General features: G+C 40.5%; 1 protein-coding gene across 2 annotated transcripts in view; it reads right to left on the reverse strand.

Moving 5' to 3' along the window:
• Positions 1 to 15,951, reverse strand: part of LOC148332203 (alpha-1,6-mannosylglycoprotein 6-beta-N-acetylglucosaminyltransferase B-like) — an 82,511-nt gene that overhangs the window by 37,064 nt on the left and 29,496 nt on the right. For both annotated transcript variants that reach the window (XM_088303567.1, XM_088303566.1), the window contains 4 exons: positions 8,313 to 8,422; positions 6,698 to 6,774; positions 5,964 to 6,146; positions 3,782 to 3,946 (listed from right to left, as the gene is read on the reverse strand). In XM_088303567.1, coding sequence (XP_088159693.1) covers positions 3,782 to 3,946; positions 5,964 to 6,146; positions 6,698 to 6,774; positions 8,313 to 8,422 — 535 coding nt within the window. The remainder of the gene's footprint in view (positions 1 to 3,781; positions 3,947 to 5,963; positions 6,147 to 6,697; positions 6,775 to 8,312; positions 8,423 to 15,951) is intronic.

A 15,951-nucleotide genomic window follows, 5' to 3' on the forward strand; every position in this document is an offset into this window, starting at 1 on the left:
CAGCTCATTATCAATACGCATTGAATAATGTGACAAATACAACAAAATAAATAAATAGATACAAGAAAATAAATAAATAAATAAATAAATAAATAAATAAATAAATAGATAAATAAATAAATAAATACATAAATAAATATGAATAAATATGAATAAATAAATAAATAAATAAATAAATAAATAAATAAATAAATAAATAAAAATAAATAAATAAATAAATATCACATATAGATACAGGAAGGAGTGCAATGAAGAGAAACGCCAAATATTCAAATTTAGGCTGGAAATTTAAGATCGTGTTTATACGAGTAGAAAAAGACCTCGTAGAGCCCTACTTCCCACCGCTGGCGCAACTTGGCTCCGAGTCATTTGAACATTCAGCATCCATGTAGCAGGTTTAGACGAGAAGCAGCAAAGAGATTTCAGAGAAAGGCCCCAGGTCCGAACCGTACCACTGCTGCACCCTGCCACCCCCAATCCCAAACACACTTCCACTTGCCATCACTGTGACGGAGCACCTCCGACAGCAAGGCAGACCCGCGCAAACATGCCGACATCTGCTTGTGGGATAGCGATGGCTCATTGTAAGGCATTTAGGCTCTACAGGCAGCCATGATGGCGAGCAAATAAAGCCCCTCATTGCGCCTCAAGAAAAGCAAACATCAATCACAGTGACAGGCAACTACGGCTACACTTGTTAACCAACTTTGGGAAGAGAGTGAGGTTTAGAGAGATGCAAAATGTGTTTATGAACTGCTTTCTCACAAAAGCGTGTTCATTCATCTTCATTTTCTGGACCAAAATCAATTCAAGGCAGAGTGAGGCATTAAATCTAAAATGTAGTGTTTTCAGAAAGCTCTTTCTTTTTTCTTTTTCCTATTAAGCTGACCTTTGGCTCAAATCAGCCTTTAAATGACACCCCAAGTTTCATGGCTAAACTCGTTTTTAATGAAGGCAGCAGCTACAAAGCCTCAGCACCGCAAACCATTCGCTCCATTCAGTCGTCCTTAATCAATTTTCTCCTACGCCTTCTTTACGACCATCTATCCCGTTTGTCCTCCTTTTTTCTCCTCTGGCAACAGAAAAGGCTCGGAGCCTTCCGTCATAATCCCAATCACCGTCATTATTAATATCACCATCGTCATTATTCGTGACCTCCTTTCATTACATTGCTCATCTATCTCCGAGTCCCTTTTGTCTTCCGCTTCTCACAATAGGCCTCTGGCATGTGATATGTTCTCAAACCAAAATTAGATCACTTTAACAGTTGAATGTTTTTTTTGTTTTTTTTTTGTTTTTTTTAACTTACCCACTTCAAAAGAAAATCTGATTCTAGCTGACATGCACAAATTGCAAGACTTGACGATGTTATGATGGATGACAACCTATCATTGGCTCTTTTTTAAAAATTTTTTTTTGAAGAGAACAACTGTAATGCTGCCTATTTTTGGAATGCTGTGCAATTCTCAGATACAATATGTAGCTTATTAAAATGGCAAATTATTGTGTATGAAGCAGAAATGTCTCAAGTTTACATTATTAGTTTAACCCTAGCTTGCAAAACTGCAAAATATCTTCATTCCATTATTTTCCTAACAGATAGCAGATTATCAGATACGCTTTTCTGGTCCATGCAGAAGACATTTATTTCATCAGTGATTGGAGATACTGACCACAAGTCCGAAGCATACTGAAAACGAAAAATTTCGTTCTGGAACTAAATGTGCCAAACACCAAAAGAAAACAATTCACATTGGCATTGTTGCTCAGTTCTCCACATGGCTAAGAGTAATCAGGACTCCGAATCACTTGTTACAGCTGGACAAAAGCACTCGGACATCGCTAGAGGTTTTTTCGGCTTACAATTTGAGGTTACTTGGATAGCGGCCTGCTTTTATCACTGTTAACCTTTCAGAAAATCTGTTGCCAAAGGGAAAGGCGAACCACAGCGACAATCCTTTGATTCTCGCTGAAATGATCGAGTGATGTGTGTTCAGGTCTTGCTTGATATGAACTTCGGGGCATATATGCTGCCAACATTTTGGTCAAACAACAAATTGCAAATTTTAGGGTGGCGTAACAACCAAGGACCACTGTTAAAATTCCAATGAATTATTCATGCATTTATAATTCAATCTAGATATTATGTCTCTTAGACTTATTTTACCCTCTCGGCTATTTTATTTCATTTCGGGATTGCTGCGCCATGGAAACGGTACACAGATAAAACGTTGCTGTGTGCGAATGTCAACACAAGAGGTTGTAAGCAGCATCCCTCCATCATTTATCATCTACGGGGGTCACCCTGGACGGAGCCCCAGTCAATCAGTGGGTGACAACTGCTCAGTGGTCACACACATACTAATGTTGTTTTGGGCTGTGGAGAGCTCGGGAGGTGGAAGACTCTCACAAAGATTTTTTGGGCATGTCTACAGCGATGCCACACTTAGGCATTTGGCCAAAGTCTCCCCTGCCCCACTAAATAACTTTTCCTGTGTCATAGTTGGATGACCAAAATGATTCCCCCCTCTCCAAGCGACCTGAACACATTTGTTCGCATCTGCGGTTGGCCGTTGTAGTTGCATGTTTGTTATTTATAATATCTCGGTGCATTTCTTGCTCTACAGCGTGCAGTTATCTAGCGAGCTATGTCTACACCAAAATAAAATGCGTCTTCTTCAGATGCCACAATTTACACAACAGGTCCAAAGTGCGACTGTAATTCCAGAATGCAAAGCATTTTGGGGTGTAAAATAAGCAGGAATTATATACTCAAATGGCTGTCATGTCGAGCCCGCCACAAGCTGAATCATGCGTGTGACTGCGTTTAACAAACGGTTGATTTTCCCTGTTGGGTCTGTTAGGTGAACCCATCAAGTGAGATGGACGAGCCCACTCAGTTGGCGGTCGAAGATAAAATATGTTGCTTACAATATGATAATACAGTGACTAGTCAGTAGACAAAGTTGTGTACGGAAGTTGTTTTTAATACAAAAAGTAATTATCCTGGTTTTAGTTTGACAGGAAACTCCAAGTTGGACTGGTGATGAACAACTCGAAGCCTCTTGCTTGAAGAATTGTTCACCATCTGTGAAATTGCTGCTTGTTGATAAATGAATTGATCTGGATTGTGACACAACCATGTCTTTCGAGCCTTGGTAACTAAGTTTCATTCAGCTCCCGTCTTTGGGTTCCACATGGATCAATTTTAGGGCCCTTGCTTTTCTGTTTGGATTTGCTGTTTCTTGCCTTCGGGTCTCCAGTTCCTTTCGTTTGTTTAAACACATTCTTTGTTGGCTAAAATAAAGCTTGTGGCAATTGACCTCACTCCTTTTTGTATCTGGCATCCTTTTTTTTATGTTGACATCTCAATGATTCAAAGAAGACAAAACACCATCTTCACTAAGCATTGATGATGAGTCAGTTTTGTGTGCCACTTGAGAAGGAAATGCCTTCTACTTCTAACTGCATTTATTATTATATTGTGAAGACAATGTTCGGATGGCCTTGAATTTCTTAAATATCAATGAATCTCTCGGTCAACTTGGTCCTTGTGGCACTTAGTGAAGCCAACTGTCTCAAACTTGGGTTTTACGGTCGAATGACACCCTCTAAAAAAACTCAAAGGTCATTTTTGATGGCGATAGTTTTGACTAGGTACACTTTTTTTTCATTGACATCCCTCTTTTCTGTGAAAAAAGAGGCTCTTGGAATTAAAAAAAACAAACAAAAAAAACAAAACAAATGTGAAGCGACAGATCACAGTGATCCTCGTTGCTACCTTCTTCTGGTCCCTCCACCGATGCTCCAGCTTGGCATCGAGGCGGTTGGCAGCTGTTGTCCACTGCGGCACAAGACGACGGATTCTGCGCTTCATGAAGCTCAGAGACTCCTTTCCTGCACCAATCTGGTCGAGTAACATGGACAGATCTGTGCGGAATGCAGCCTGGGAACAAGGTGGATGGATGGAGGGAAAGAGAAAAAAATATAGTGGAGTCAACATGAGGTGGAAATTAGAGTCTGCCAAGTAGAAAAGAACGCCTTCGGGAAAATCCGTGCCATAAACAGCCCCCCGAGCTCAACCCCTGTGGCACTGTTTAATTGCAGATTTCCCCTATTAATTCTTAGCTTCTCTCCCACTCACCAAATTTGGGTTTTCTCTCAATGATTTCTTTTTTGATCAGTTTCATGTTGAAATGTTAGGCCAGTCATCCTCCGACTGACGTGGCCAAATGCTACTCAAATGTACATGTATTGAAATAAAATTCACACATATTGAAGCATTCATATCGGTATTCAGGGCAGCTCAGTTCAAGCACACTCTGGCATAAAGAAAAAAAAACACACCATGTAATGCCTACAAAAGAGCCTTCAAAGTTGCGATCAAACTGGTCACGGAAAAAGGCAATCGGACACCAAAAGTAATGATATAGGCGGATTCGGGAGAAGGATGGCATTAAATGTGCAACAATCCAAAGATTCTGGACCTTATTTTTGTTGTATGTTTTTTTTTGCTTCTGTGTTACTTTTCCACATGGTTTTATGTCAAACATATATGTAATAAGTGTAAACATTTTTATCTTATTGAAACACCAATGCAATTTTTTTTAAAGGCACTTGGTCCTGGAATTGTTGTCACTGCATCCATATTGTAGCAGTAGTATTTCATTATTCAACACCACAATGTTCCACCATGGTGACTTTTAACAAAGAACTCATCGCCTCATTAGCTAATTAATGGCCTGTCTGGTGAGAACTTTTCATCCTTAAAAGTTGTGAGTCACTCCATCCATTTCTTTTTTTTTTTTTTTGTAAATTGGAAAAGTTTCACTGAACTTTTCCAGGCACTGGATATGCACTTCAAATTGAGAATATGTTTGCACTGTACACAATAAGAACGAAAATGACAAGGGTGAACAGCGCCACATGACCCCTGAGTCAGCAATGGGGAAAAATAGAAGGGATGATGGATGGATGAGGCGTGTGTAATTAGTAGACTTTGAATCGGGTCAGATGAAAGTGAACCACTGCGAAGTAATGGGGTCGGCGCTCTCAAACTCTGCTGAGCATTAGCTATGTTTGCCTTCGTCCTGTTTGGAGTTTTATGATTGATGACATCGCAATTTTCATTCTCGGCCACCTCTTAAGGACTTGTTATGACCATTGCAAGGGTATTAGTATGAAGATATCCTATGAACCATTTTTTTGACACAACAGTAAAAGCAGGCAGCTCTGAGAAGATTATTACTGACGCAAAAAAATTAAAATAAATTAATGAATGGAAGCACAAGCATCGAAGATGGCAAAATGTTTTATTCATGTCGTGACAAACTTTTTTCCCCCCTTTCCTTACAACATACCTCACTTGCTCCATTAATTGGAGTTCAGTCAAACCGCTTCCACAGATCATCTACTCATGACCTCAAAACATGAGTTAGAGTCTTTCTTGCATAAAATTAAAAGTGAGTTTGAAGTGTGGTTAAAATAAGACACTGTCTTTGATGCTTTTCGGAAGGCATTGTTAACATGTTTAATTTAATTGTGTCATTAAAGCAGTTCCTCAAGGCTTTAGACCAGCGGTGTCAAACTCATTTTTGTGGACGGGCCATATCGTAGTTGTGGTTTCCCTCACAGGGGCGGTATGACTGTGAACCCATATAAATTGATTGGAAAGCCAGTTTTGAAATCAGAAGCTAGTTAAGTAATTGTTCAACAATTTTTCGATTTATTTTAAAAGGGGAGGATTGGTAAGAAATAAATGGCAATATCTCATATCTCAGTGTTGTTAAAAGTGAAGAAAATGTGCTAGAAACAGGAAGTTGTTGCAGATGATTTGCCCTTTGCGGGCCACATAAAATGAGGTTGCGGGCCAGATCTGGCCCCCGGGCCTTGAGTTTGACACATGTGCTTTGGACTGTGTTGAACAGGCTTGAACAGTCATCTAGGGTGGTTTGGATACTCACAGGCCTCTTGGTGCCCTTAGCCTGGTGGACATGTTGAGGGCTGGGCTGGCCGCTGTGGTTCCTCCAGGCCAGCGGGGGGCAGAACCACTCCACTTCACTCAGGTAGACAAGGAAGGAGCAGTCGGAGCCATCGACCCCATAGAAGGCGTAGCAAGGGTCAGAGGTCCAACGGGCTCGCATCCACTGAAGACACATATACACAACGGAAACAAATGTGACACATTTATCATCAACAGTATGCTTAGAAAGGGCTGCAAGCTGCAAAATTGTTTTTTTTTGTTGTTTTTTTTAAGTGCATCGAAGCTCGCAAATCCCTCTAACACAAACGCTAACAAGCAGATAAACTGCAAACGTGTGAATTAAATCCATGGTGTTAGAAGTAGATTTCAAAACCAAATGACGCATGTGACAAGTTTGATAGCAACTGGTGTTCCAGACGCCGCTCCCTGGGCTCTACCTGCCTTGCTGGAAGTAGATTAAATATAATTTAATCTGAAAACGGATGTGAAGTGGATTACAGTGACCATGAATGTCAACGACAACAGAGGTCGGCCAGACAATTCGGAGATAATCTCTATTAAACCTTTTAATCATTTTATATCCCTAGTTAAAAACTAAACAAATATCATTAAGGGGGATGTAGGATCCCATTGGGGAAGATGAAAGGGATTAACGATCGACACAGTTATTTTTACTAACAATTAAATTTGGAATTAAATCAAAATTATACTTACATCCACTTTTCCAGGACACTCTGGGTAGCGGGGGTCTTTAGGTACATCGCACTGGCTTGACGTGCCATCCCTCACAGCTGAAAGACACACATTTGGCCTTGAGTTATCGTTTATCAAGACTGCCAAGGTATTCCCATATTCATGTTTTTTTTATTTTTTTTGGCAACCTAACCTCCGCTTTTTGCTGAAAAACTCACACTTTTTGTGCTCTTTATGCAATGGTCGAAGATATTGCAAAATCTCACAAAAGCGCTGGCTAATGGGAAAGTAGTATTTAGTGTCAAGGAAGTACAGAGTATATAAAAAGGCCTACATTACATTGTTCAAATGCCAAGTTTATGCGACTAAAAAAAAACAAAACAGCCCTTTTGGTGCTTTGTGGAATTTCAACTAACCACACTCGAGTCAATAATTCAAGTCCGTTCAGACTGAGCTGGTGTCACCCCCCCAAAGACTCCAAGCCTTTGGAAATAAATTAACTTATCTTAAATTTGTGGCCTCATTAATTTGCAGGCTCTATGCTTCCATATGAGTAGATTGACGTTAATGATCCATCCGGCAATTACTCATCATGATAATATCCTTCAGCTCATTTAACACACATTTTACAACATGGCTGCAGCCATGGGGGCTCCAGGTTAGCGTGTCACATATTCGGTGCTCCTCACCTACTTTTGGATGGACAGTGACAATAACCTGCACATACACTTCACCTTGGCCATGTCACTCCCGTGCAGTGCACACTGTTCGCCGGACCTTACAGTGGAGCCTAGCAAGTCATTCTCTGGTTACGACTAACCAGACATCCATTGCTCCTCTGACTTGGTTAAATGCCCGTCTGCTGCTGAAGTAACGCAAACAAGGGGAGTTGTGTTTATGTACTTATGTTGCCTCTCTCTCTCTCCCTCTCCCCTTTGCCTAATGAAACTGAGACATTACTGCAAATAAGTCCCCACCCCCCCAGGCTTTTTTTAATTTTCCTGAAATAAAGATCCACAAACAAACATTCAAGATGAGGGTATTCAGAGGTCAACTCCATTTGCCAACCAAAGCCACACAAAAAGCTGGACTAACAATGTGCATTTCTGAGTTGAATTAATAAGGCAGCTTTGATAAAATACTAAAGGTATGCTAGTCGAGTTTTGTGTTATCCATCAATGGAGTCATAAAACAAAAGGAAAACCGAATCAAATCAATTCTGAACTCCAGTCTGGACATTCATTGATATGGTGTTGCAGACGGCATAATGAACAGGTTCCCTTGGGTAACAGCCGGTTATGAATGACACGCAACAAACAAGTTTGAGCAGAGGGCGACATAGTACATCTTTGAATTATCTCCAACTGGACTAATTGAAATTAGATTTTTTTTTTTAGATTTAGAAGAGACACAAGATATTTAGAAGGTAGCCTGTTTTTTATTTTGGCCGAGAAGTGTTTTTTTACTATGAATATTGCTAGTAGTTATGATTTTACCAACAAATTACTGTAGATTAGTGCTAAACCAAGACATGTTTGGATAACGCACAAATTCAGGTGAGGTCACAGCGGTATAGGAACAGAATTCCGATGTAAATCAAAGTCCCCCGGTAATTAATTTTCACTGATGATTGTACCTTTGCCTTGCATAATGCTGGTTTGCAGTATCTGCTCCACTCGGACTGCCATGTTGGAGACATTCTGAGCTATAGTCTGGATCATCTCCATGAGGCCGGCTGGTTGAAACCTGCAAATGCACCGCAAAACAAACAAAAATGTCAGCTCAAAGTGTAATCGGCAGAATTGGAACGTAAACACAAACCGGAATTCTAAAGCCCGGCCATCGCATTGTTTGTCACACACTTAGATTTCCATAAACATACCTCAAAGAACGACTAAAATACATCAATATATCATATTCATAAAGCAACATTACACAGAATAAACAAATTACTTGCAGATATATGTATGCCCCAAAGCTGTGAAAAGCTGAGAATATGTTACACATAAAACAAATATCGTAATCCCAGACCACCCCTGTCAAGTAGCAACCAAATGTTTATTCCATAAGTAAATAAGTAAAGCAGCATATTAGCATGTCATTTGCAGACACTAGTTTTGTCCACGTAGGGTCGCCATCCTCGGTTGCACACTGCAGTATCTGTGACGTTGAATGCGTGTGTGCCTTTAAAAGACAGACCTGGCCTGTTGAGTGACATTGATGTGAGCAAATTAAGATGGACAGTTGGTTGGCTAAAGCATTAGCCGCTGTGTGTGAGCTGAGTGACGGCGTGAGATCAAATTATTGGCATGTTGTCTAATAATAAACTTGAGTTTACTGAAATGTTTGCTCAATGAAGTGACTGAAAGTGGCTAATCATTTTCTTGACTGGAATCCTGCTTCTGTCCAAAATCCCCAACTGGTCAACCCTTTTTAGCGTACAAATGAAAATAGTGGAATGTTGACAGCTGATTTAATGGAATAAAAATAGCTCAAAGTGAAAAAGAGGCGACGCATTGTGTCAGAGTACCGAAGCTTCAAAACTCCCCGCACAGCAGTAGAACAGGAAGTGACATTTGCAGGTACATTTTTATCCTGCTTAATGTGCTGTAGCTGAAAAGCTCATTCGAAACTTTGTTTGCGGTACGGCAATAACGGCACACTTTTCGCCCTAATGTGTATGCACGAGGTACATTTTTCCTCTTTTGTGTCAAATAGTGATTCGATGTCCATGCAGAGTAGATTTGAATGCAGCGGAACAATTTCATTTCACTAAGACTTGTGTATGCTTGTGCCTCTTTCCCCCCTCGTTTTATCTCAATCCCCTCCTGTGCTGCCACGTCTCCAGCTTCTCCTCCACTCCATTTTGAACATCTCAAACAGATGTACAAGTGTTAGTGAGGGATGCAAATTGGTAGACACTTGGTTGGAGCGTGAAATAGAAAGGACCTGCGCTGCCACTTCCTCTGCCGGATGACAGAACTCCTCATTCACAAGATAAGACGTGCTGAATAAGTTGTCTGCGTGTGGATTGTGCTTGTGTAGTTTTTGCATGTGCATGGTTGAATATCATGCAGAGGTTGAAGCCCTGATTATTGCTCATGCCCGTTTCTGCTGCAGTGCCCATTAACTCCCTTTTAACGACTTGATTTCAGCGGGCACTTCAAGCGCTGAAGTGTTTCTGTGCATTGTCTAATCAGCAGATGGCTTTAATCCTCATTAATTTCATGCTTCCCAACTGCAGCGTGATCACAAATCACTCACAATGATACAATGGGTTGTGTACGCGTGTGTGGGCCGGATGATGTGCAACGGTGCTTGACTACATGCCAGCAGCAGACGCATGAAAAGAGTCTAGATAAATCCAAGATGTGGAAGTACGCCTGGCAGGAGACAACCTTTGTGGCTTCAAAGAAAATAAAGATAGCCGACAGGCTCAACCTCTTGTTATTCTTATTAGTGCAATATTCATTAGGGGTGGGCGTTTGACTACATTTCCTTGATCAAACATGCACAAAATTAATGGGCTGTTATTTTTTTTTTTTAATGAGACAGGAATCTTTGACTCCCGTGTGCTCTGATCTCCTGTTTTCATGGCAGGTTTGTATTGAGCAGACAAACGATGCCTAGAGGAGTTGGGAGTCTGCGTGTAGCTCAACTTCCAAGAGCTGACGTCATACTTTATTTCCTCAGACAGTAAACTAGTTGGAACGGAATCAACAACGCCTCTGAGAATTGCAGCCAAGTAGCGTATTCCATTTTGCCGCAACTGCATTAAGATAAAATTAATCATCAGTCCATTCCACAGAATTGGCCCAATTTTTTACCTTTTTTTTAAGAACACCGTTACATGAACCAGTTCAGGGTGAACCCCGCCTATTGCCCGAAGATAGTGTCATGACCCGTGTCGGTCATGCCATGTTATGTTTATGTTCCCAGCTGAGCAGGGGCGTTTCCTCGGCGATCGTCTCGTGTCACGTCATCAGGAGCGGAGAGACGCGCCCACCAGCTCCACACCTGACTTTCATTCACTCACTGATTACACACTACGTAAGCCACCTACACTGACAAGTCAGCGTCGGATAATTATCCCGCATCGCTCATGTTCCTCGTATTTTGAGAGTGCTCTTGCTTCGTGTGTTTTGCTCAAGCGTTTTTGTTCTTTCGTCTCCAGCTACGGCTCGGTTCGTTTCTGTTCACCTTCTACTCATTGGTCCTCTTTCTTGCCCGTTTGGTAAGCTATTTTCGTTATTTGTTTCCTTGCTCGTGCAAGCGTTTTTCGTTCCGTCGTGATTCCTTTCCCTGGTGCGAGTTTTTCCACCAGCGCTTTATGTTAATCATTTTTTCGTCGACGGTTGTAATTGTAGATATAACTCTATACCTAGATTAATAATTGGATAACTGAAAATTCAGTGTCATAATAAATATCGTTATCTATATTTTCCTGAGTCCAGCCACAATTTCTCCAGCGATCGCTGGAGAAACCTTAACAGATAGCTGGGATAGGCTCCAGCACCCCCCCGCTCGGCTGGTCTGTGAAATTCAAGTTTCAAACCGCTGTAATGGCTTGCAGATCCCTCTAGATGGCAGCTTTGAATCACTTTGGATTGAAGATCAGCACTGCTTTTGCGTAGAAGATCATTGTAATAATGTCAAAGATTACTTCAGTAAAATAGCTGAATTTGGGTCTTTCCAGTTCAAATATATGGGCGAGAATGAAGCCTCGAGAGGAATTGTGCCTCAAGCTCAAGCGACTATGCACATATTCATTTACACGGACAATTATTGGTGCATGTCCTCACATAAGCGACATTGCTGTTTCTCTTCATATTGCCAATATACATGATTTATCAGACGTACTGCACGTGCTGGCATTCAACAGTTTAATATATTTGATATATGTGTGTGTCACATAGTGGTCTTTATGAACGTCCAGAAAAACGAGTGATTCCAGAGGAGTCGGTGCCTCACCAGTGATGAAACTCACCACACATCACTCGTATGAGTTGCAATGGCTAAAAGTTTCTAAATGAAACAAGAGGTATTATTTATCAATGACAGAGCAAGGAAATGGTACAATACACACGCGAAAATAAAATATGCTGTCATGATGGTCCTATTACATACACCAGAATAAAAAAATATCAGGTTCCTTCCAATTTAGGCAATCCCTTATATACTACACTTTATGATTTGTTGTTTATGACAAATATTGTATGTTCTAATGACAAGACAAGTGTACCGTATATATTTTAAACAAAACATTTATCACGGCCATTAATGTAAACTAAAGGACGCAAGGGTTTAGCCTGGGCTGAGATTGGTTTCCCACCGAGTTGCACTCTATTTATGCATGTTTTATAGCCCCATTTGTACACTTGTATTCATACGGTTTTATAATCTATTCTCTGATTAACTTCCATTTTCTAACAACCCTGCTGCCCTGAAAATTAAATGCTGCTAGTAGCGGTGCACTGAAACGACATTATATTATTACCAAAAGTAATGACTTTGTTTGGTCGGTTAATGAACCGGCCAATTAATTCACACAACAACATGGGGCTCTGTGTCTGTGTGTGATGGTGAACTGTAGCTATCCTGAAAAAGTCCACCTAATCTCAGTTTTGTGTTACAAAATTGCCTAATTGGGGGCGGCAGGGCCTAGTAGTAGAATGGTCGTTTCCCAACCTAGAGGTTGTGGGTTCTATCCCTGGGCATTGAGACCACGTCGAATTACCCTTGAGCAAGCTAGAGAACCCGCAGTTACTCCTGGTTGGATGTCATTAGTAGGCAGGTGTGACATCAGTGTGAAGTGCTTAGAGTGCCTTAACGAGTGGAAATGTTGCCATATCAGAGAAAGGGAAAAATAAATCATGACATAAAAGATGGGGCGAATTAAAAGATTCAGAGTGTGTTGCATAAAAGAAGTCATGAAATAGGAAGCCGATCAAGCATGAACAAATAGAGCACCACAGGGCACTACAAGAAAATGCCCCACTTCCTTTTCATTTAGAGGATAACAACAGGGTTTGACTCGAGCGACAAATAATGCTCATCAAACAATACAAGAACACCGTGGACTTTCAACGGCAGCGCAGCGCTCACCACTGATGCCCCCGCGCTTCCATTCCTCGACAAATGAGCAAAACAACAACAAATTAAGATGAGCTTGAGAATGAGAACGTGCATTGGAGTAGATGAAGGAAAAGAAGCAAGAGAGAGGAAATCAATGAATAAAATGAAAGACTCTACGGTGATAGAAAATGAAAATGCCTTCTCATATTTGACATATAAGAGCACTTCCCTCCCTCATCCCTACACCCTCTCGCTCATCTAATGAGCTCATCCTCTTACGGCCCAGAGGAGGGTATGTTAGCCAGTACCGCATCACTGGATGCCGTCCAGCACCAGAGATCTATGTGATGTGGTGTCAGCATGTCTCTATATAACTACTCGTATCATTCACGACACAACTAACTCAGACGTCATTTAACTCATTCACCACCAGCCGAGTAATAAAAAAAAAAAAAAAAAAGGATCTTTGACACGTCTCTCTCCCTATATATATATATATATATATATATATATATATATATATATATATATATATATATATATATATACAATTTGCAGATTTGCTGAACATCTTAGGACTGTGCCTTTAGTGCGAGAGCACTAAAAGGCATATCTTCCTTGTCAATCAGTTAAGGACTGCCATTGATGTCTGTTTTTCTTCTAGTGTCTGAAATGTTTATATGTTCATGCTGGTGCTCCCCCCTTCATTCTTTAGCGCAAATACATTGTATTGTTAGGGACTTCCCTAATAAAATAGAGGGCTCGGCGGAGTGTGTAACTGAGCACATCTCCGTTCGTTTTCCTCGCGAGTAAAAGATCAACTCTTGTCTTCCTTTCATTCATTTTGCCTATGTTCAGTGAATGCTTAGGTGATTGAACCTGACAGTTTAATTTTCCCGAAAGAAGAAAAGTTCGATGGACTTGGTCAAGCACCACATTGATGTCAAACTGAAAATGTGCAACAAAATCTAACCGTGTGGTGACCATTTCACTAAGTATTGTTTTGCCAGATGTCATCTGAGATTACACGTCTTCATGGGTGAAGTGTTTCGAGGAAATGGGGCAGAGACAACTGCCTCTTTCCCTGGGCAGTGTCCTCACAACATCCTGCTGTCATCAGGTGCCATGGTCACCAGTCACAATATTTATCCACCACTGAGTCCAAGTTGGCTTGTGTGCTTATTTTTGATCGTGACTCACGGTAACTATTACATTTTGTAAGTGAAATTTCAAATGTGATTTTACATCATTATCATCCAACATGTTCATGATGCATGTATACACTGATGTCGAAAAATAATGTAGTATTTGATTGACAGTTAACAATTGAGAGCGATGTGGTTGCAGCACATTCAGCGGCCACAGTGTTTAAGAGCAGAGACAACGGCTTGATTTATCGCAATTTTGAGGCTTCGTTTTAGAGAGTCCGATTTTTGGAATCATTGACGTGACAGTGCCTTTTACAACATTCTTCTGTTTTGTGTTACATTTACATGACATTTAATTTTGATTCACAGAAGCTCCCGTATTTTGAATGAAGATTTTAGAATGATGATTAAAATGTTTCACCATGCAACAGATTATTTCCACTTCCATTGTATCCTGTGGGAAAAATCTCCTTTCGGCATATCAATTCCAATCAGCTTTGTTTATAAATTGCTTTCAGAACAACACAATTAACCCAAATTCTTAACACAATTTATTTAATATGAACAAATGTGAGACCAACGTTCTAGAAAAATGTTCAATTTTATGAGTCCTATTGTAGAATTTTGGATCAAAAAGCTAATCAATAAAAAAAAAATTGTAAACATTTCTTACCTCACTTAAAGCAATAACCAATTGGAAAATACTGTAGGACAAAATGCAGATTTTTGGGGGGTTGGATCTAGCCTTCAGCTTTGTACTGTGTTGACGGTAACTTGATGCCCGAATTACAGCACAATTTTCAAGAGAACTTATTCAAAACAAAAAGGTTGTCAAGTTTAGAAGAAAAAAAAAAGCTGAAGTCTAGCTAAAGGGAACAAAGGCCCAAAGGCAAACATACTGCACCAATAACCAAAATACTGCGAGTCAACTGAACATTATTGTGCTTCCATTCATCACTGTTAACTCTCCTTCTCTTTCCTTTCCTTGTTATTTTCTGCCCTAATGAGTGGCTGCCCTGTGGGTGAATTGCAGGCGGAGGTCTCAGACATCCAGTCCAATTCGCCACTACACTGCTGTGTGTCAGCATCCATGAAGCTCAAGCAAAAGATGAGAGTCTTGCCCAGCATGAGCACATCTTTCTGTAAATGTGCGCCTGACTGCGCGTTTATTTTTTTTTTTCAATAGGAAGTACTCCATTTCCTTCATTCCTCTTCCCACTCTGGCTACAGAAGTCAGAAATGCCCTAAAAAACTAAAAACAAGAAAAATCAAGTCACACGTTTAATGGCTGATTCATGCACCTCACCATGTCAAAGAAAGCTGAATATACACAAGAGGTGGTATTGGAGAGTGTGCGTGTAAACGTGTGCGTGTGTGCGCGTGCGTGTGCGCACGCACGTGTAAGTGTTGATGTGCGGCCATTCATTCTGTAGGCTGCATACTCAATCAGGTTGCTGCCTGTGCCCTGGTCTCACGCCCAGACTGAATTTATTAACACGTGTTAGTTGGAGTATAACTAATGGATAATCATTACGGTGATGCTAGATGGCGCGTGCCGATGAACCTTTCTTGAGCTTTTTTATTTTTTTTGCTCTTAAGGATCCATTTTGTCCAAATCAAAAACTGCGGGAAGAAAAAAAAAAGTAATCCATTTATGTGTGTGTATTTAATGACACCTCTAGAAGTGTTTTAACTACTCTCGATGAGTTCAGCAACAACAGGCCAATTCTATGCATAAGAAATGAGGATGGTTGCAAAGGGATTACCCCACAAACCTGAGAAAAAGGTCCGCCTGGGTCAATGGAAGATGGAAATTAAAATAGATATGCCATAGTAAAATATGCCAGAGGTTGTGAAAATTGGAATTTGACCAACATTTTCAAGGAAAAAGCATCTTCAAAAGCCACAAAACGTCTCTTGAGGCACGTCAATCTTCCAGACCATTTTTTGTATTACCGGTTTCATAAAATAGACAAGCGACTAGCCTCAAGAAGAAGAATATGCACCGGTATTTAAGGCTGAAATTACAAGGCATCATTCAAGTGAGTCAAT

Source organism: Idiotropiscis lumnitzeri, chromosome 8 (assembly GCF_059441095.1).
Source record: "Idiotropiscis lumnitzeri isolate Australia: NSW breed Sydney's pygmy pipehorse chromosome 8, RoL_Ilum_1.0, whole genome shotgun sequence".
NCBI classification, from domain to species: domain Eukaryota; kingdom Metazoa; phylum Chordata; class Actinopteri; order Syngnathiformes; family Syngnathidae; genus Idiotropiscis; species Idiotropiscis lumnitzeri.